At 46.8% G+C, this 21,671-nt stretch overlaps 1 protein-coding gene and 1 long non-coding RNA gene across 7 annotated transcripts; one reads left to right on the top strand and one right to left on the bottom strand.

The window, feature by feature from the left end:
- The first annotated feature begins 241 nt into the window (after positions 1-241).
- CIDEA (cell death inducing DFFA like effector a) lies at positions 242-21,224 on the top strand. 6 transcript variants are annotated; one of them, XM_045457034.1, is made up of 6 exons: positions 242-261; positions 1,371-1,589; positions 10,527-10,671; positions 11,484-11,630; positions 18,551-18,732; positions 20,736-21,224. In XM_045457034.1, the coding sequence occupies exons 1-6, from the start codon at positions 257-259 to the stop codon at positions 20,881-20,883; spliced, it is 846 nt and encodes a 281-aa protein (XP_045312990.1). In that variant the 5' UTR covers positions 242-256; the 3' UTR covers positions 20,884-21,224. The 6 variants fall into 6 exon arrangements, with proteins under 6 accessions (XP_045312990.1, XP_045312991.1, XP_045312992.1 ...); XM_045457039.1 differs by lacking the exons at positions 242-261; positions 1,371-1,589 and adding exons at positions 2,016-2,112; positions 6,365-6,425; XM_045457040.1 differs by lacking the exons at positions 242-261; positions 1,371-1,589 and adding exons at positions 2,055-2,112; positions 6,352-6,425.
- LOC123587351 lies at positions 7,172-20,220 on the bottom strand. The gene is made up of 3 exons (XR_006707257.1): positions 20,209-20,220; positions 16,968-16,971; positions 7,172-7,947 (listed from the first exon to the last, which is right to left on the bottom strand). It is a non-coding gene; the product is annotated as an uncharacterized LOC123587351 (long non-coding RNA).
- Positions 21,225-21,671: the final 447 nt, after the last annotated feature.

Below are 21,671 nucleotides of genomic sequence, written 5' to 3'. Positions count from 1 at the left end.
GTCAGCTCAGAGCCCAACGTGGGGCTCGAACTCAAGGACCGCGAGATCATGACCTGAGCCAAAGTCTGACACTTAACCGACTGAGCCACCTAGGCGCCCCTAATGATCAGCCTTAAGACCATGTCCAGCCCCAGGGGCACTGAGCCGAAAACACAGCTCTGTGGCCTGGGCCTGGAGAGTTCCCAGAAGGCCCTGTGGAGTCCGGGACTCTGGAAGGAAATTGTTTTTGGCTTCAACACACGTTCAGGCAAGTCAAATGAGGTGTGTTGATCCCCATGCCCCTAAAGGGGAAGAAATGTGTGTTTGTTTCTGTGAGCTAAATTGAAGGGTGCAGACAGAAGGAGCCATGTGTTAGGCAATGTGTTAAAACCAAGGCGAGTCAGGTGATGGGAGGCACAGGTCAGGCTACCACTCACAACAGGGCAGTCAGCAGTTACTAACAATTTCTGGAATCAGTCACTTAACCATGTGCAGGACAGTATGTACTAGGAACCCTATATCCCAGAAAGTTTCCGCCTTTGAAGGGGCTGGAGTTGAGGGACTGTTTCACTCCTTAACCTGCTCGTGAGACTTCTTTGATTTTGCAGGTAGAGCTCCGTGGAATTCCTGACACACCCCCCTGCCCTCTTCTGAGGTCCCAAACAAGCCGACTTGCATCTTCTGGTACCATTATCTGCGCAAGCAGAAGGCCGACAAAATCTCCCTCAGCCCTGGCTTGGTTTTTCTGTTGCCTCCCTTACTCTGAGAAAGTCTCTTCCCTGTAGCTAAAAGATTGTTAACCAAGTCCAACGGTCCGTTTACTCCTGCATTGTAAACACCCTTCTTTTTTTTTTTTTTTTAATTTTTTTTTTTCAACATCTATCTATTTTTGGGACAGAGAGAAACAGAGCATGAACGGGGGAGGGGCAGAGAGAGAGGGAGACACAGAATCAGAAACAGGCTCCAGGATCTGAGCCATCAGCCCAGAGCCCGACGCGGGGCTTGAACTCACGGACCGCGAGATCATGACCTGGCTGAAGTCGGACGCTTAACCGACTGCGCCACCCAGGCGCCCCTGTAAACACCCTTCTTACTGCCCCCAAATGCCCATCAGAACAGCCGAGGAGCACCTAACAGGAAGGGAGCCAACCCCCCGGCCCCACTTCCCGAGAATCTGAAGGGCGCTGTGTCCAGGTGTCTGCGGCCATTCCCTCGCCTTGCCAGCCGGCTTGCTGAGCTTGGAGCGGGACGTCGGTCGGGGGCTGCAGCCCGGGCGCCCCTCCCGGTGCGGCCCTGGGGGTAACTCACCCTGCACCTCATTCCACCGCCACCCCCGCCCCTCCGCCCGTGGCCCCCATGGGTTTGAAAGCAACACATCTGCCTTTTCACAGCCACAGCCACGCCGCCCAGGCTGCCTCACCTCTCAGAATGTGCAAGGCGAACAGGCTAACAACGACCTTTAGGGGACGCGCGGAGCAGCTGGTGGGTCTCGAGAGTCGTGGGGACCGTCCTCTGCAGCGGTCTGCGAGAACCGCTTCCCCTCCAGGGGCCCGGAACTGGCACGGACCCGGGCGCTCTCCCAGGAGGCGCAGCCACGACCTTCTGCAGAGGTGAGCCCCTAGCCAAGGTCCTCGCCCGGCGCGGGGCGGGCCGGCCGGGGCGGGGCTGGTGGCGGCGCTTTAAGAGGAGGGCGCGGGCGGCGGAGGCCGAGCCTGGGAGGGGGACCTTAGCGATGGAGACCGCCCGGGACTACGCCGGAGCCCTCATCAGGCGAGTGCAGCGCCAGCCAGGCTCTGGGCCACGCCTGCGCCCCGCGGCCCTGCGCCACCCATCCCCCTGAGCCCCCGCCCCCCTGCGATCTGAACGGTCTGCATCCCCCTGTGCCTGGCACCCCAGTGAGTCCCTCATTTCCCTGCGTCTCTCGTCCCCCGTGCGCCCGGTACCCCCCGGCACCTCTTGCGCCCAGCACCCCGGAGCGCCCCGAGGCCCCAGTCCCAGCCCACACGCCCAGCGGCTGCGCGGGGGTGCGGAGTCCGAGCCGGCCGCGCTTCTCCTCCCCCTCCTCCAGCTGGCCGCAAGTGCCAGGTGTGGCGCTCCCGAGGTGCGCGGGCATCGACGGAACAGGTGACAGTGGTGAGTGCGGGAGTGGCTGAATTTCTTGATGCTGCTGCAGGCGCCGGGGCAACCGAGGGCCCGGGCCTGGGAAACGCGGGCAACGCCTCCACGGTGCTCCCGCGCAGGGCTTCACGGGGACCTCGGGGTCGCGACGGGAGCTGGGGCGCTGCTGGTGGGGACGCTCGGCGGCTTTGGGATGGGCCAGGCTTACCCCTAAGGGCGAGCGCGGGCTCTGGGCTCCCAGGGGAGGGTGGGCTGAGCAGAGAGCGCCCCTCGGGCTCTGAACGCTCCCAGACCCCTGCTTGATGAGCCCACCCAGGCTTGTAACGGATGTATGGGGGGAAGCGCTCCCCCTCCTCGCCGCATCTGAGAGCGCCGACGCTGCCCAGGGAGGGACCAGGTGCCTTCCGAGGCTTCTTAGTCTTCGCTCCCTTCCCGGGTCTCGCCACCCGCTGGGGGGTTGATGGCACCGCAACACTTCCCGCCCCCCACCCCACCCAGCTGTCATTCATCCTCATATCTTGACGTACCCAAACCCGTCCTTGCTGATAAAATCCTACAAATATTGCATGGAAGTAATTCTCAAGTATAGACTTATGGAAGGGATAGTGCTTCTCTAAAGATCTTCAAAGTACTTCAAAAAGGATAGAGAAGCCCTTTGAGTTCTTTAAAATGCGGGTTTCAGAGGTGATCCCATCTGTACCAAAGAGCAGAGGGACAGGGTGGGTTGAAGGGGCAAGGTGGGGAGGGAGAATCACTTTACAAACTAGTGCGATCTATGGAGCTGAACTTGCCGTGTGCAACCCTCAAGGTTAGAAAAAGAGCTTCCAGGGGCGCCTGGGTGGCTCAGTCGGATAAGCGTCAGACTTTGGCTCAGGTCATGATCTCGCAGTCTGTGAGTTTGAGCCCCGTGTGGGACTCTGTACTGACAGCTCAGAGCCTGGAGCCTGTTTCAGATTCTGTCTCCCTCTCTCTCTGACCCACCCCCGTTCATGCTCTGTCTCTCTCTGTCTCAAATATAAATAAACGTTAAAAAAGGAAGAAAGAAAGAAAGAAAGAAAGAAAGAAAGAAAGAAAGAAAGAAAGAAAGAAAGCTTCCAAAATGTAAAGGCAGTCTGTCTGAACAGCACTGGGCTTTCACTTTAAAAAACAAAAACAATGAAGTCAAGTAGTAAGGAACCAGGGAAGGTGGGAAACAGACTTGTTTCCTGCATCTTCCCTAACTCATGTCAGCATGAAGGTGAGCCCTGAGTTTCCTTGTTGTTCTCCCCCCCCCCCCCACCTCTCACAAGCCCACTCCCAGGGGATAACAATTGTTAGCAGTTTAGAATCAATCCTCCGCACTTCTCCCCCTCAAATATGCAAATATACCCACTCAGCCACTTCTGTGAACCTTGAGGAGGTGGCAGGCTGATTTAAGGACTGCTAAGAAGGCACCCTTGATTCCTGGCTGGTATTGCCTGGAGGAGAAGGAGGAGGCAGAGCCTTCAGAATTAAGGCTGACCCTGCCCTTCCACCTGATCCCTATAACAGGATACCGAAATCCAAAGTGCATCTGTGTAAGGTTTCCACTGGGTCAAGTGTGTATGAAAGTGACTTGCTTGTGAAATGTGGGCAAGTCAAAACATAAGGAAATGTCTACTCAAAGACACACTCCTTCTGAGCTTGGCAAACTCTAAACGTGAGTGACTGTTTGTCAGGGACGCACAGTGCAGTTCTTTCAAGAATCTACCTGCTTCCAAACGAAACTGGAAGAAAAAGGATCCATATTACTTGTTGAAAGGAAAACCCTGTCCTTCCCTGCCCTTCTTTAGAACCACGTCAAGGCTGAAGACCCACGTGAGCCACAGACAGGGTAAAGGCCATGTTTGTTAGTTAGTTACAGTCTTGCTGGACTTCTGCCTCCTCCGTGTTCCTTAATTTAAACTAGCTGGCCTTAACTCTTTTATTAGTGGAGGATTGCATTTTGCCAGAGAAAAAACTTCATCCACATATACATCGTGTTTTAAGGTCAGCAATCCTAAAGTCTTAAACTAGTCATTAGTTTGTTAATCGTCTGTGATCCCTCGAGGCCTTAGTCAGGGTGAAAGCTGCCTGAGGTCCCTCAGCAGAGCTCCAGACGTCAAGGATGTCCATACCAGTGTGCGTTGTCATAGGCAAAGCCACTCAGCCATTGTGTCTGTCCGTGCTAATGTTCATGCCGACCTTGAAGTTGTTACAGAGCTGATATGTATTATACTGTGTGCAAAATTGCTGTTTTTGTTGCCATTTGGTACATCTTTCCTTTCCTTGAACCAGGAACTCTAGGTTTTGTATAGCTGGCATTTCAGTACACATTTTACCACTGTCTTTTTGTTATAAGCGAGGAACTGCATTTTCTACAAGTAAATCTCCCAGGTTACTGATGCTTACTCCTTCCTGGGTCTAAACTGTTATTTTAATAACATTTCCAAGTGTTCAAAGACTTCATGGTCATATACTGAAAATACTCTTACTACCAAGCATTTCTCTAGGCTGTCAAGGCACAGATGTGAGCCAGCTGCCGTCGCTGTGGGGCAGACACCCCAATGTGTGTAGCCCGCAACGTGGCTCCCGCACTGCTGGGGAAGGAGGAGGCATCACTGAGGCTGACGCTTCTCCAGCTTCTGCCAGTGGGTTAGACCCTGCACCATCCTGACCGCTCACTGAGACCCAGCCAGGTCGGATGGGTCCCGTCTGTTTTCAGTCCCGTCTGTTTCTCTGCATTGTTGTATTTGACATCACCACTTCCCTTCTTAAGGTGCTCCTTGTCCCTAGGCTTTGGTAGCAGTGGGTGGTTGGCTTGTCGTACTTGCTTGTGCGCGTTCTCTCACGTGGGTTCCTCCTTTCTACCTAACAAGGAAATGAGGGGCCCTTCTCTCTGAATGTTCCCCGGGGGCAGTACCTTACAGGGCCTCACGGAGCCACCTCATCGCTGCTGACCCCAAAGTATTTCTCTCTGGGGGAGGCTTTGTTCCCAGGCCTGCCCTTTTCCTTCTTATTCCACTTCTGGAATAAACATCAGTCCATACAGTGGCATAAAAACATGCTTGTTGGGGCGCCTGGGTGGCACAGTCGGTTAAGCGTCCGACTTCAGCCAGGTCACGATCTCGTGGTCCGTGAGTTCGAGCCCCGCGTCAGGCTCTGGGCTGATGGCTCAGAGCCTGGAGCCTGTTTCTGATTCTGTGTCTCCCTCTCTCTCTGCCCCTCCCCCGTTCATGCTCTGTCTCTCTCTGTCCCAAAAATAAATCAATGTTGAAAAAAAAAAAAAAATTAAAAAAAAAAAAAAAAAAAAGACATGCTTGTTTATGACTCATGGAGGCTAGCTTCCTTTTACTGGAGTGAAGTTCACCTCTGCCGTCAGTCTGTGGCCTGTTGCTTTATTTGCTACACTTTGCTAAGTCGAGACTTCTCAGTTCACTTGGGGAAAAATACAAAGGCTTCTCTGTTTCCCTCACTTCTGGGAGATATGCCTCTTCACAGTTTTTAAGAATATTCTATGAAGCCTGACTACTCTTTTTGTCTCGGTTTCCCCGAAACAATCTGTTTCCTTGAACAACCTGTTTCCTGGTTTTTCTTTTCCTTTTAGTGAGCTATTTCCTTCCTGCTTATATGGTTGTCTGCACTTTCCCAGGATGGGAGGGTGACCAGTGTGTTCTGTCTAAGGCTTCTCCGGGCTCCTGTCTCAACTTTGATATATTAATAGATTGAGTGGAGAAGAGCAAGACATTTTAGATCTTGCACTAATAGCCAGTGACATAAAATATCCTATTAAGAGGACCAGGAGTGGGTTGGATCAATACCTTGCTTTCTTCATTTAGCTAGCTAGTTGCTTTGCTGCTCCTTTAGCTGGAGCAAAGTAAATATTCCTGGGGGCGCCTGGGTGGCTCAGTCGTTAAGCGTCTGACCTCGGCTCAGGTCATGAGCTCGCGGTTTGTGAGTTCGAGCCCCGCGTCAGGCTCTGTGCTGCCAGCTCGGACCCTGGAGCCTGCTTCAGATTCTGTGTCTCCTCTCTCTCTGTCCCTCCCCTGTCATGCTCTGTCTCTCAAAAATAAATAAATATTAAAAAAAAAAAGTAAATACTCCTATAATAGTTGTTAAATAGGTTTCATGTACATAAAATTTCATTTAACTCCTTTTCATATTATCTATAAGATAGCCTGGATCTTGTATAATTTGACACGTCAGATCACTCATCCTCTTCCTAGAATGGCAGGATTTAATTTTCTTGTCTTCAAGGATTTTTTTTTAGGTGTGCTCCGTAAGCCTTTTCTCCAACAATGACCCAGTGCCCGGTTAAGGAAACATAATGGGTAAGAAGAACAATATGGTGCGTATCTTTTTTTATTGAGGATGGCTGTCCTGAGGGCAGCGTGGGGAGAGGACCAGAAATGACTGTCAGCACTTATCTAGTCCAGAAGTTACAAGACAATAAGGACTTTGTATAATCAACTGTAGTACGTAACTGGAACACTGGTGCTTACTGAGGCATGATCGTTCGTATCCAATGAGGAGGTACAGGACCACAACTAACTAGGTCAAAGCTGTTCATGCCCACAAGGTGTGTCATTGGCCTCTAGCACCTGGACCTAAGATTCCAGCACATGAACTTTGTTCTCCCATTTCTCAGATTTTTGTCCTAGCCTGTCTTTTACTCAGTGAATGGATCGCGTGCCAATGGCAGGCTAGGTGCTGTGGGGAAGTAAAAAATGTACAGACAGACCCTGGCCTCAGTGAGTACAGATTCTAGAAGGGCTCGAGGACAACGGCAAGGAGTTCTTGCTTTGCAGGGGGAAGAGAGGCTCATGCTGGTGAGGGTCCGGGGTTCCTCTGCGTCATAGGAGGCTTTTCACCTTGTAGGGCAGGCACCGTGGCGCAAAAGTGGGAGCTGGGTTCGAACCCCTGTTCTAGCACTTGCTAACTCTGACCTTATTCATTTCTTAACTTCCTGAGCCTCACTTTTATTCATCCGACGTGCCTGTCTTGTCAAGGTATTAGGTAATGCACTAATGCGCACGGGTCTGGCATAGAATAGAACTAGTCTCTCTCTCCTCCTCATACGGACTTCACCGTCGAGTTTAAGTTTCAGGTGCCATGATTAGGTTGCCAACAAAGCCAATTCTCAGTGTAAAGCATCTTAGGTAAAATCCTCATTGCCTGATCTACCAGATCACCAGAGACAGGACTGTGAGCAGGGCTCTGTAGCACCAGCTCAGCAGAACGTGGGCATCTTGTCCATCAGGTTGTGTAACCGAGGAACCTGGTGTAACTCCTTGTAATCAGGGCAAAAGTTCAGAGGCTGTGTGCCAGCCCCACCGCTGTGTCAGTTCAAGGCTTGGATTCATCTGGTGGCTCTCTGATCAATCTAATGGGGAGCCTGCATCAGAGGCCAGTGACCTGCCACAATCCCCTTGCCGTTGCCTCACTAGGAACAAATAACGCAGTGACTCTGGCGGCCTAGAAGGGAAAGGAGCTGTCGGTGTTCACCGAGACCACTGTGGTCCTTTCAACCAGAGCAGCCCCAGACTGATGATTAAGTAATGTTTATTGCTTGAGGTTAGAAGTCTAGAGATAATTATGTCCTACTTCATTTCCTTGTTAATTGAATGACCTTGAGAAACCACTCTGAGCCTCGGTTTTCCCATCTGGGAAATGGGGTAATACTTTCCTTGTAAAGTTGTGATGATAATTAGTTAGTATGTATAAAAAGTTAGTATAAGCTAGCCATAGCAAGTGCTTGGATGCAAGCAGTTAGGAAGCACTAATATGATGCTAGCTGAATACACTTCAGACCAAACCTGTGCTAACAATCTGGGTCTGATTCCTAGAATGCTCCTTTTTTTTTTTTTTTTTTTTTTTTTTTTTTGCCAAGGATAATATGTAGATTCTCACTGAAACTGGCTGGTCATGCTATGAGCATGAACTTAACCTGATGGTTTTTGAGAGCCGGTTCATTACTACACTATCAGTTTCTCATATAGAAAATTACTTGCTAGATCATTGAATTTTCACTTATGTCCATTTGTAGAACTTCAAGTTAGACCACATACTATTGAAAACCTATTTACCTAGCACTAATCTAGGCATTACGGGAGATACAACAAAGAAGCTTTTTCCCTGAAGGAAATTCCAGTCTAGTTGGGAAAATAAAGCTTAGATAAATAAATGGCAATATGTATGTGTGGATGTGTGTGACTGTATGTGTGTAGGTATATGTGTTTGGATATGTATAAAATAAAGTGCTAAATCCTAGGTGATAGTATAAAAGCCCCTACAATTTTAGCCTTCATGGGGTTAATCTAGACGGTCCATTTTATGTGTCAGAAATCAGTGATGTCCTCACTTTGTATCTTCTGTAAGATTGTCCTAAAAATAAGGCCCTTCGTTTCATTCTTCTGAATCTCACTCTACAAGTATTTGTCCAGATCGTCAACAACGACTTGAGTGCCTGCAGTAGGTAGGATACTGTTTAGGTGTGGGGCCAGTGCAGCTGTAGGCTGTCATCCCTCGGGGCCTGGGGGAGATTAAGTGAGGTCATGTGTCACTTCTCACAGCACCTGACATGAAGCGAGAGCCACGTGAACTATTGATAACTTATGTTGATATTCTTTCCAATAATTTCTTTGCGGGTATATCCCTAAATTTAAAAAGCCCACCGTTCTGGGTGAAAACTACGCATTTCTAGACTGTTCTCCAAAGAGACTGAACCAGCTCCTAGTGCCACCAGCAAGGCACATCTGTTGCCCCTTATGGAGTTATTTTTAAATCACTTCTTGCATGTGTGTTTGAAAGCATGCACTGGTATGTCAAAGGTGGTTTTGCATTTCTTTAACTGCCATCAAAAGCCTCATATGCTCCATGGGGCGCCTGGGTGGCTCAGTCAGTTACGTGTCCGACTTCGGCTCAGGTCATAATCTCGCAGTTTGTAGGTTCGAGCCCTGTGTCAGGCTCTGTGCTGACAGCTTGCTCAGAGCTTGGAGGCTGCTCCAGATTCTGTCTCCCTTTCTCTCTGTCCCTCCCCGGCTCACACTCTGTCTTTTTCAAAAATAAATAAACATTTAAAAAAATAATTAAAAAAATGAAATCTTAAAAAAGTGTTAAATAACTACTAAAACAGTAAGCTTCTCATTTATCCCCCATTTTATATATATACATAAATGTATAATAAATATTTACATACATACATATTATATATACATATACATATACATATACGTATATGTATATGTATATATAATATGTATGTATGTATAATTTGACAACCAAAGGTTGGAGGTTTTTTCCCTCAGAAAATTGTCTTGATTTGGTTTTGTTCGTTATTTTCCCTCTCTGTGTCAGTTTATTTTATTTTTTAATAATTTTTTTATGTTTATTTTTGACAGAGACAGAGCGCAAATGAGGGAGGGGCAGAGAGAGAGGGAGACACAGAATCGGAAGCAGGCTTCAGGCTCTGAGCTGTCAGCACAGAGCCTGACGCAGGGCTCTAACTCATGAACTATGAGATCATAACCTGAGCCGAAGTTGGATGCTCAACCAACTGAGCCACCCAAGAGCCCCTGTGTTAGTTTTTTTAATAGTGAAACTTTAAATTAATTCTTTGTTAAATGTGGAATTTACTCCAAAGTGTCACGTGACATATGGCCCAAAGTTCCTTTCCTTCTCATTATTCCAACAACAACTATTATAGTGTTCTGTTGTTCCTCATCTTTTCTAAGTTAATTTCTAAATGTTTATTGCTCTAGTGACCACTATATGGATTTTCGATTCCTGGCTTAGTTTTACAATATGTAACTTCGTGTGTGTACCTAATTCTTTAACTACTTGGCTAATTCATAACCTCTTAAGACTTTTCAGCAATAGGGGTGCCTGAGTGGCTCAGTCGGTTAAACGTCCGACTTCAGCTCAGGTTATGATCTCACGGTTTGTGAGTTTGAGCCCCGAGTCAGGCTCTGTGCTGACAGCTCAGAGCCTGGAGCCTGCTTCAGATTCTGTGTCTCCCTCTCTCTCTGCCCCTCCCCTGCTTATGCTCTGTCGCTCTCTCTCAAAAATAAACGTTAGGCAAAAAAAAAAAAAAAAAAAAAAAAGACTTTTCAGCTATAAAACTCATGTTTGCAAAATCGAATTCTTATTTCTTTTTTGAGTTTGATGCTCTTACCACTTCTTTCTCACATATTTACTACAAGGACTTTGAATGTTCTAGTAAAATAGGCATAACGATGGCTGTGGTTTTTAATTGTTTGTGTTATTTGTTTCTTGGATATCAGGATTTTCAGTGATCCCCAACTACTGATTTTCTTTCTTTCAGATGCAAATATGAAAACTGTTTTAATTTGTATACTTCAAACCTCTCTTTGAAGATTCCTTTTTTGAAGATAATGTCAAAGATATTTTTTACTTTTCTCCTCCATTTCCAGGCCCCTGACATTTATGGGATCACAGACCAAGAAAGTCCTGCTAACCCCCCTCATGCACTCATCTCGCCCTTTCCGGGTCTCCAACCATGACAGAAGCAGCCGGCGAGGGGTGATGGCCAACAGTCTGAAGGAGCTTCTTAGCAAGGTGCCAGGAACCCCGGGGCTTTCCCATCCCTCACAGGAGGGCCCCTGACCGCATTCAGGGCTATGGGCTTAGATACTAAACCAGGGCAGAGACAGAAATGCCACTGTCATGGCCTTGGAGAGTCTGAGGGGAGAAGAAAAGAATGAAAGGGAACATTATTACATCTCTGTACCATAAAAGATTTAGCTACAGACACAAAAGCCTTAAAAACAGTCATCAATTGATAATACAGCCTTTCTTCTTTGACAAGGGAGAATACAGGGAAGCAGCAGCCTTTGGAAATCTGTTTTTGGTTATAAAGCCCGGAGAAAAATAGTCCTTAATCTAAAACAGTGTCCTAGATCACCAAATAAGGAAGAATCACAGACTCTCTGGAGTCTGTGGAGTCAGGTTATGGAAGCATAACCCAGACAGAGACACCTATGGAAAGAAGAAATGAACATCCAACATGCAGACCCTGAAGCAAGAGAGGGTCAGATACATGATGTGAGCCTAAGGCTCTTTAAATATCATTCTGTTGCATTCTTCATTTTATTTGGCAAAATAAGTGAGTAATTATAGAAACTCTAAATTTGATTCGGTGTCTTCATTAATCTCATGTCCTTGAGATCTCTGAAGAAGATTGGTCCATTAAAAATCTTTTCTTTTTCCAAGCCAAGACTGAGTCCGAGATGCCAATGAAGGTAGATCTTTATCATTAAAGTTTTAGCAAAATCAGATCACTTCTGAATCTATAACTTAGTCAATGGCTTTGAGTGGTCAAAATGGAATCTCTTCCCTTATTCCATGTCTCTGATGTGTTGTCAATCTAGACCCTGGATGCCTTAGTTATCACCAGCGGACTGGTCACTTTGGTGCTGGAGGAAGACGGAACCGTGGTGGATACGGAAGAGTTCTTTCAGACCTTAGGAGACAACACACATTTCATGATCTTGGAGAAAGGGCAGAGGTGGACACCGGTAAGCAAAAACACTTGTCCAAACAGCTACCGGGCAGACTTTTTTACCCACAAAAGTGCATTCCCTACTTTGGTGTTGACTTGTCCTCTTTCTGAATATGAACTTCATATTCACCTAATAATTGGATCTGCTACCCTCAACAGGATTCTTAAATGTGTTTCTAGGGACCTTAGCATCTTAGTGAACCTGGGCTATAGGATTTAAAGCAAGCAGTTCTGGGAAACAGGTTTAGGCCAGTAAGTAGCTATGGGTCCTTTTAAAGCACACAGATTGACCTGGTGACCATTCACTGTCTCTGTCCTCAGGAGGCCAGCAAGCTAACACAGTCAGTGAAATTAGGTACGTGTGTGTGTGTGTGTGTGTGTGTGTGTGTGTGAATGTACAGTGATTTAGAAAGGTAAACAGAGGGGTGCCTGGCTGGCTCAGTCAGTAGAGCATGCAGCTCAGGTCATGATCTCTTTGTTCGTGGGATTGAGCCCCACATTGGGCTCTGCACTGCCAGTGTGGACCCTGCTTTGGGGTTCTCTCTCTCCCTCCCTGCTTGCACTCTCTCTCAAAAAATAAATAAATAAACATTAAAAATAAATAAAATAAAATAAAATAAAATAAAATAAAATAAAATAAAATAAAAAACAAACCAAAAAAGAAGAAAGGTAAAGAGATGGAATAAAGACTTCTATGTCCAGGAAAACTACAGATTATATACATATCTTGGAAAACCTTCCCACTATAAAACACCTAAAAAAGTAAAGCAAAATTTTAACACATATTTTATATGCCTAACTGACCTTCCAGAAAGGAAAATCTTCAGAGGCCAAAACTTTTATGGGAGCCAGAATCTAGAGAAGTGATGTCTTACCCCTGAGCACCTCACTCATGGCCATCCACTGACTTCAGTGACTTTGGGCTGCAGTTTTGACAGGTGCTGGCAGGACAGGAGACAAAGTCTTGGGCTGACACAAGGTAAGGGGCCAGATTTTAGATGCCCACATAAAGCAGAAGAATCTTAAAGGTCTCTCCCAAGAATCTGTGGCCACCAGCTGCCCTCATGAGGTTTTAGGGACTGCTGATTCCAAAAATACCCAAGAGAGCTTTTAGTTTCCAGAGCCCCAGGAAGGGAGGCATCAGTGGAAGGAGTTTATTCATTGAGTTTTTGCTCACCTGGTCCCTCCCTCCAGCCCCAGTGACCCAGGGTTGACCATGCCCCCACATAACCAGCAGGAGAAATAGGTTCAGAATGAATCAAATCACAAAACGTAAGGACTTAAAGCACTATAAGTGAGAGTAAGCAGAAATAATAAAGTCAGGCCTCCAAAGACCTCAGATGTTGGAATCATTGGATACAGAGTATAAAATAAGTGTATTTAAAATGTTCAAAGAGTAATCAAAACTAAGAAGGGACGAGAGATAATCAAAAGGACAAGGTAGACTTGAAAGAACCAAATAGAATTTCTGGAAGCGAAAAACACAACAATTAAACAGAGACAGACATCACTGAAGATAATAAGAAAAAACCTAGAAGATCTGTCTCAAGAAGGTTCCCATCATGTAGCACAAGAAGGTAGAGGTAGAAAACACAAAGGAAGCTGGAGACATGACTGAGAAGGTCTAATATATGTTTGACATCCTTAGGGTGTAATGTTTTTGTTGTCGCTGTTGTTTTAAACAAGGCTGTACATAAACCATTTTTTAGCTGTTGTTGTTTTTTTCTTTTTAGTAGGCTCCGCACCCAACATGGGGCTTGAACTCAAGACCCTGAGATCAAGGGTCACATGCTGACTGAGCCAGCCAGGCTCCCCTCCATAAACCATTTTTTAAATGACAATTACAACTCCATTAAGAGTTTTGTTCATCAAACGATACAATAAAGTATGTAAAATAATAAGCCACAAGTGAGCAGAAGGTGTTTTCAACATAACCCAACAAAAGATTAGTATTTGATAAATTTGGGGAAGTCACAGAAATCAATTATGGAAACAATGGACACTCTAATGGAAAATGGGCAAAAAAACATGAACTGGTATCTGAAGAATGGACAGTAAAACATAGTAAAAAATTTTCAACCTCACTGGTGATTAGGAAAACGTAAGTTAAAACCACAATAAGATACTCTTTTACACGATTAAATTTGGTATTATTAGGGTTTTCCATTTTTTAAGATATGGAGCAATGAACTCTCTTACACCCTCACCAGCAGCTGTTTAAAACAGTTTACCTTTATCCCATAGAATTGAAGCACCACCTATGACCTGACAAGCCCTCTCCTAGACGTACAGTCAGCACACAGACTCCCAGCCATGTGCTTCTACATAAATACATGTAAATAAATACACAGGTGACTATCCATTGAATGGAATATGCTTCGGCTGTGAAAATGCATGAAGTACAGCTACAGGGATCTATATGAATAAATCTCATCAACTCTGTTGAGTGAAAACATCACAGGATAACCCATTAAGCAAGTAATCTTCAAACTTTTTGACCTCAGGACCCCTTTACACTCCTAAAAATTAATGAGGACCCCAAATAGCTTTGGTTTATGTGGATTTCAGTGGAGTCTATAGATATCCATCAATCAGAGGTTCTCAGCTGGGAGCGATCGTACCCCTTGTCTGAAGACATTTTTGGTCGCTACAACTGGGATGAAACGGGTACTGGTGGCATCTAGTGGGTGGAGATCAGGATACTATGAACTATTCTACAAGGCACAGGACGGCCCCTGTGACAAAGAGTTATCTGGCCCCAAATGCCAAAGTGCCAAAGTTAAGAAACTATAAGCTATAGGGGTGCCTGGGTGGCTCAGTTGGTTAAGTCTGACTTGGCTCAGGTCATGATCTCATGGCTCGTGAGTTTGAGCCCCACATCGGGCTCTGTGCTGACAACTCAGAGCCTGGAGCCTGCTTCAGATTCTGTGTGTCCCTCTTTCTCTGTCCCTCCCCCACTCACACTGTTTCCCTCTCTCTCTCTCTCTCCCTCTCTCTCTCTCTTAAAACTAAATAAACATTTAAAAAAATTTTTTAAGAAACTATAAGCTATATAGATATTACTTATATTTGAAATTAAAGCTGAGAAAATTGTAAATACGTATTTTAAATTAAAATTAATTTTAATTTTAAAATGAAATTTAATTAAATGTAATGTTGAAAATTAAATTACTAAAAATAATAACCCAGTACTGATTAACTTAGATTATATATTTTTATTAAAAAATAACTATTTTCCAAAACAAAAATATTTAATAAGTGACATCTTTTTACATTTTTGCAAATCTTTTTTTTTTTTTAATATTTTTTTTTCAACGTTTATTTATTTTTGGGACAGAGAGAGACAGAGTATGAACGGGGGAGGGGCAGAGAGAGAGGGAGACACAGAATCGGAAACAGGCTCCAGGCTCTGAGCCATCAGCCCAGAGCCTGACGCGGGGCTCAAACTCATGGACCGCAAGATCGTGACCTGGCTGAAGTCAGACGCTTAACCGACTGCGCCACCCAGGCGCCCCTGCAAATCTTTTTAATGCCTAACCAAATAGTAGAAGATGGCTACATTTTCATATCTGCTTCTATATTCAATCTGTTGTAATACATTGTTTTGGGAAGAAAATGGGACCTCCCACAGATATGTAGTTAGAAAAGGGAGAGCATTTTAATGGTCTTTTCAGATCATTGAGGATATTCTTCTTTGATATGACACCAAAATCCATTAAGTGGTCTTTTCCTAAAGGCTGCTGCAGTGTGGAATCTGAGGGCATACCAGTGAAGTTTCCTGTTTCATTGGAACCATTGGTTTATCTTGTGCTTTGGCTGGATCGTTTTCCCAGGGATGATTTTATAACCTCATGCATCGGTTCTTTAGAAAATGTTGATTTCATTGAGTGACGCAGGTTTCTCAGCTGGGTAGTAGAAAATTCCTCCACTCATGAGAGAAGGAGAACAAAAAAGGCAACTTTCACCTTGGTGTTTATTATGAAAATAGTTTTGATCTCTCAGCCCCCTGAAAGGGTCTCTGGACCTCAGGTGTCTCCAACGTACATTTTGGGAATCTCCACATTTAACCAATTATAGATAATCCGAAAATGTACAAAATTAGCAATATGATGTATGAGACTCATGTGTGCTAAAAATAAAAGTAAGGGAGTGATTCACAACTTAGATGGTCTCCTCTTGAGGGGAGGTGGAAGAATATAACTGGGGAGAGGCACATGGGTGATAACAGGTTGCCAACATTTTATCTGGAGTGGTGAGTATACCCATCATCTACCCATGATACATACAGATCAGTATGTGTACTAATATCCGTATCAAATATTTCATCATTTGTCCAACTGGAAAAAAGACTACAGACCAATTATAAAAAACATAAAATTTAAAACATAGAATCTCTGAAGCAGGTGAGGAGATCATGCCAGTAGATTAGAAGAGCATGCGGTGAATTAGACAAATCATTTATTTATTTATTTACTTTAATTTTAGCTTTTTTTTTTTTTTTTTGAGAGAGAGCAAGCAAGAGTGGGGGAAGGGCAGAAGGAAAGAGATTGAATCTTAAGTAAGATCTGTGTTCAGTGAGGAGGAGCCTGATGCAGGGCTCAATCTCATGACCATGAGATCATGACCTGAGCTGAAATCGAGAGTCAAGTTGCTCAACCAACCGAGCCACCCAGGCTCCATTAGACAAATCTTTTAAAGGGCAATCTTGAGCTGGACTACTTTTTGTTTGAGAAATATGTTTTGGGCAGTATAATAGCCCCCAAAGAGGTCCACATCCTAATCCCTGGAGTCCAGGGAGGTGTTACTTAGCAAATGGACCTAGCAGGTATGATTAAGTTAAGGATCTTGAGCCAGGGAGACGGTCCCAGATAACCCAGGGACCGGTATCATCCCGGGGTCTTCACAGAGGGAGAGGAGGGTCAGAGTGAAGGCCAGAAGCAGAGAAAGAGGAGGGGAGATGTGAGAAGCTGAGGAATGAGGGCTCCTCCAGAAGCTGGAGAAGGTGAGGGGGTCATGTGTTCCCGGCAGCCTCCGGAAGGAACCATACTTGGCGGCTTGTTGTGAACTGCCAACCTCCAGAATGTAAGGGTCTAAGTCTCTGTTATTTCAAACCACTAAGTTTGAGGCCAATTTTGTTTGACTCGGATGAGAACATCCAGCCAAGAACTAGTCACCCAGAGGACCCCCTGCATCTTCAGTCTGAGTGCCTCTGAGGCCTGTGAGGAAGCAGCACCCTGGAGCCCTTTCAGGGTGAGGCCAGGGGGCAATCATTTCTTCTTCTTGAGCCAGCGAGTTAGAGAAATCCAGGTCGCCAGCAGATTAGCTTTGTGAGGGCTGGGTTTTGATTTAAGACCAGACTTAAGGAAGACATTTAGGGGGAATAAGATAAAAGCTTCCATATGTCAGAAAGGAGTACAAGGCGGTGAGAAAGAACAGTGGGAGGATTACAGGTAAAATTCCCCCTTTTTATTCTGTAATCTTAATTTTTACTTTTATTACTATTTTTTATCAGAGAGAGAACCAGTGCATGAGCAGAGGAGGGGCAAAGGGAAAGAGAGAATCTTAAGCAGGTTCCACACTCAATGCAGAGCCTGATGCAGGGGCTCGATCCCACGGCCCTGGGATCATGACCTGAGCTGAAATCAAGAGTTGGATGGGGTGCCTGGGTGGCGCAGTCGGTTAAGCGTCTGACTTCAGCCAGGTCACAATCTCGCGGTCCGTGAGTTCGAGCCCCGCGTCAGGCTCTGGGCTGATGGCTCAGAGCCTGGAGCCTGTTTCCCATTCTGTGTCTCCCTCTCTCTCTGCCCCTCCCCCGTTCATGCTCTGTCTCTCTCTGTCCCAAAAATAAATAAACGTTGAAAAAAAAATTTTTTTTTAAAAAAGAGTTGGATGCCCAACCGACTGAGCCACCCAGGCGCCCCTGTAATCTTAATATTTAAAAATGATGTTTCCTAACTGCTGGAAAGCACCCCCTAAAGGGGCAGCAGAAACTCTTGTGTGTTAAACAATGGGTTTTACCGTCAATATCTCCTGTCTTTGCGGGAGGAGAGAAGGGTGGCTCCACCAAGAAGCATTTGGACACTTTTAGGGGAATTTATGTTTTAACTTCACATATAGTTGATTATTGGCATTGATGAACTTAACATTTATAGCCTCAACTGCCCCCAACCCCAAAGGTTCCGGAGACGGAATCAGTAACTGTACTGATTGTGTAAATGCGAATACTATGAGATCAGTGTGTGAAGCAAGCCTGTAGGGAGAGTTGCCCCTGGGCTGGCATTCGTACCTTGGCATGGCTTCTTTCTCTTCTTGCTCTCTGCAAAGCTTTCTATGGGGAGGACGCTACCGTGCTCTTTATAAACCTGGGGATTGACGGAGGTCTCTGGCTTTCTCCCCTGACCTAAAGGCTCTACTGATGTTTCAGGAGGACCTAGAGGGGCGATTGTAACCCATGTCCCCAGGAGGTCTGTTTCCATCCAGGGTGGTGACTAGAAAACACAGGAAGCCCTGGGAAGTTCTCACCCTGCCCCTTTCTTCAGCCACTTGATTCTGAAACTTTCTTCCCGGCAGCCTCTTGTAAAGTGGAAATAGTGCTCCCTGCTCCTCTTTAAGCCAACGGTGCTACAGTCCTGAGACTGTCCGTGTCCACCAAACACAACCATCTACTGAACCCCTACAGTCCAGCCCCGGAGCCACGCCTCACTCATCCCACATCACTGAACTGAAAGTAGCTTAGGGAAGGATACTTTCTAATGGGTTTGGACGTGATAGCAGTATGAACGCATTGATGGGCTGAAACCATGCCTTAGGTAATTAGCAGCTGAGTCACTAGCAGATTTTAAACCAACAGAGTCAAAACTAGCAAAAACCCAGAATTACACAATTTGCACGTCCTAGCCATGCTCCTTAAGTCTCTTCCTCCCTCCATGGTTCTAGGCTGGTAACCACGCCCCAGCCCGCCAGCAGCCAAAGAAATCAGGAATAGCGAGAGTCACCTTCGACTTGTACAAGCTGAATCCCAAGGATGTCATTGGCTGCCTCAACGTGAAGGCCACCATGTATGAGATGTATTCGGTGTCCTACGACATCCGGTGCACGGGAGTCAAAGCCCTGCTGAGGTAACAGACATGGGGGTCAACTGGGTTCTGGAAACCGCGCCTGGGCCATCCCCAGCCTGCTGCTTTGCACTGCCAAGCCCAGCCCCCCGGGGGCCCTGACCTGCCTGGTAGCTGCTGGCGTTCACTAATTCACGATGTCACACGGTACTTACACCCAGACTTACATCAGAAAACAGAGAGTCTTGAGCCAAGGTGTATATACATTTTTTTCTTCAGGGACCATTAAATACTAAATGGAATCAAAAACTAAATAATAAATATGAAAAGGAACCAAATTTCTTTTAAAAACTAGGGCTGTGCACTTTAAAACCTTTGTTCTAAGCAATGGCAGCTAAAACGGAGCCATGGCGATTCTGACGCGGTTTACACAGAATAGCCACGAACCCCGGAGGAATGCTCTTTGGTATCTTCTGTATTACTGCTAACTTGAACCTAGCAGCAAGGTGGCATGGGCCTGTGCCTTTTCCACATACCCACATGCCCTGGCAAGGGCACTGTCGCCCCACAGGCTGAGGCCAGTCTGGCAGATGCGGGAGCCTGTACAAGACAGATCCCCAATCCATACCCGCACCTTTCTGAACAAATTCTGTATGCTCACCAGGAATACTCTGTGGTTGTAACCAGGCTGGACACCTGCCCTGAGGCCTGGACTGAGAGGGACATCCATGGTCCCACCCAGCTTTGCCTCTGAGCAGCCAGCTGTGTGACCTTCAACAGGCTGCTTAATGTCTCTGAGACTTGGTTTCATCATCTTTTAAAAGAGAAGGTTCCTCCTAAGTGCTTTGATTGCATAGGCTCTAAACACACCTACTTCTGTCCTCTAGTAAATTCGTATTGATCCTCAAAATAACCACTTCCTGTGGAGGGGTGGATGGAGGGGGGAGAGACAGAAGGTCTAAAAAGGTTGCAGCGGCTGACAGCAGCTTTGGAAGGAAATGCTTTGGAAATGAGATTGGCCTCCTCTGATGGGGCCCCAGGCCCTGGCACAGAGGGAGCTCAGGCAGTGGCTTCTCAATGGCTTCCATTTCCCTCTCAGAACCATTAATGGCCAACTCATAGACAATTGTCACTGTGCCCGTGTTGAAATCTCAACACCTGACCCCCCGGGGAGCTTCCTCTTTTAGCTGAGATGGGAGAAAATAGCTTGATTGATTGGTTTTCTAAAATGAGACGGAGAGTTCTAACAACTTGGAAAAGTATAATGAAGAAAGTAAACCTCACCTAAAATCCCACCTCAACAAAATCTTTAAGAGGCAAATTCGGCCTTCTTGTCACTAATTCTTACCATCTGACATCTGATGGCACCACAAGCAGCCACAGAAGTCACCAAAGTCCCCACATCAAAGGCCTCACACCAGGGTCCTGTTGTGGGATCCCAGGGCCAGGGGGCTCTCCCGACCAGCACAGCTGACCCCCAGGCCTTTAAAATAACATGACAGGTCTTTAAAACTGGAACGAAATCCTTTAACTCTGGACTCGGTAGAGCGTAAGAATTTGAGTCACAGCCACTTTTTTAGTCTGAAATAACAGGAATGCCAGCCTCAGCCCTGAGGCGTAGAGGCCACAACAGGGCCGAGATGGGATGTCCTGGCCACCCTAAGCAAACTGGGTCACAGGATCAGTCTCCTTCAGCTTCTCCTTTCACACCTGACTTGCCTGATTTTAGTAACAAGCCCCAACACCCACAGTGGCCAGAGTAAGCAAGCTGCCAGAGGACAGGACTCACTGTATGCTCTCAAGAGCACCGTCAGCCTACTCAGGGCTTCCTAGTTCCTGAACAACAGGCCACGTTTGGAAGCGGCTAGAAGGAAGGTGGTCTTCGGCCTCGTGCATCAGCATGTGCACTGTAGCAGGCCCTGGCGGGTGGAGGGGGGGTGGCTCCTTCAGTGAGCGGTGCCTGCTCTGAGCGGATGTTTGGGGGGAGGTGAAGGATTCCCGCACTGTCTGCCCCTCGCTGGCCTAGAGCTCCAAGCCTGACCTGTGCCCCGTCCCCTTTGTTGCAGGAGCCTGCTGCGGGTCCTGTCCCATGCCGCCCAGGTGACCGGACAGTTGCTCATCTACATCGGCAGGTACATGCTCCAAGTGCTGGGTGACATGGATGAGCAGAGCCCTCCCCGGTCACACTCCAGACGCGGGTTCACAAGTGGCTAAGGATGCACGCTGCAGGGGACCCAGCCGGCTCTCGACCCAAATGTTCGCTCTCAGATGATGAATTTTGAAGATGCTTCTGTTCTAAACCACGGGCACTTGCACAGGCCTGTCACTTGTACTGGGGGGTGGCACGCAGGGGAAGGAGGAGGGGTGGAGGCACACGAAATGGGGGCTGCAGGAAGGGACGCCCTGAGGGGAGGAGATTCGTAGGGGCCTCCGTGGGGACAGGAAGGACCAAAGGGCAGGCTAGTGTGGTGGCCCCGGAGCCGCACAAACCTGTGTTAGGCCTCTCAGCTCCTCACCTCCTGCAATAAACCAATCAATCGCAAGAGCTACTTTTACTACGGGTAATTCTTCCTTGTGTCTCTTCCACGTTCCCAACAAACAGCACTCCTGCATATAAGCAGAAGTCAGCCAGGATGCCCTGCGAACAGATCGTGTTTAAGTCCCTGTTAGTACTCGATGCCAGTAAGCTAAGGAGCTATCCGATGTTACTCCGGGGGGGGGGGGGGGCGGGGGTGTTCTACTGTGGGTCTTGAATGAGCCCAGAGGGACCCAGAAGCTTCAGAACCTAAAGTTCTGGAGGGCTTCAGCCAGTGCTTATAGCCTTTTAAAGAAACAAAAACCAAAAAACAAACCGGCCCCCACAAAACTGCTTAAAAACCACACTAGCGGACCACGTCTTCAGTTCCTAATGTCACCCAGATTGTCAGTTGGGACCCACGGTTGTGAGTGGCAGGATGCTGACCCAGGCCACTGGGTGGCTTTATCTGCAGGCGCTGGGGAGT

This window comes from Leopardus geoffroyi, chromosome D3, assembly GCF_018350155.1.
Source record: "Leopardus geoffroyi isolate Oge1 chromosome D3, O.geoffroyi_Oge1_pat1.0, whole genome shotgun sequence".
In the NCBI taxonomy this organism is placed as follows: Eukaryota; Metazoa; Chordata; class Mammalia; order Carnivora; family Felidae; genus Leopardus; species Leopardus geoffroyi.
Note: the sequence above shows the minus strand (reverse complement) of the source record. Positions and strands in the feature narration are given on the sequence as shown.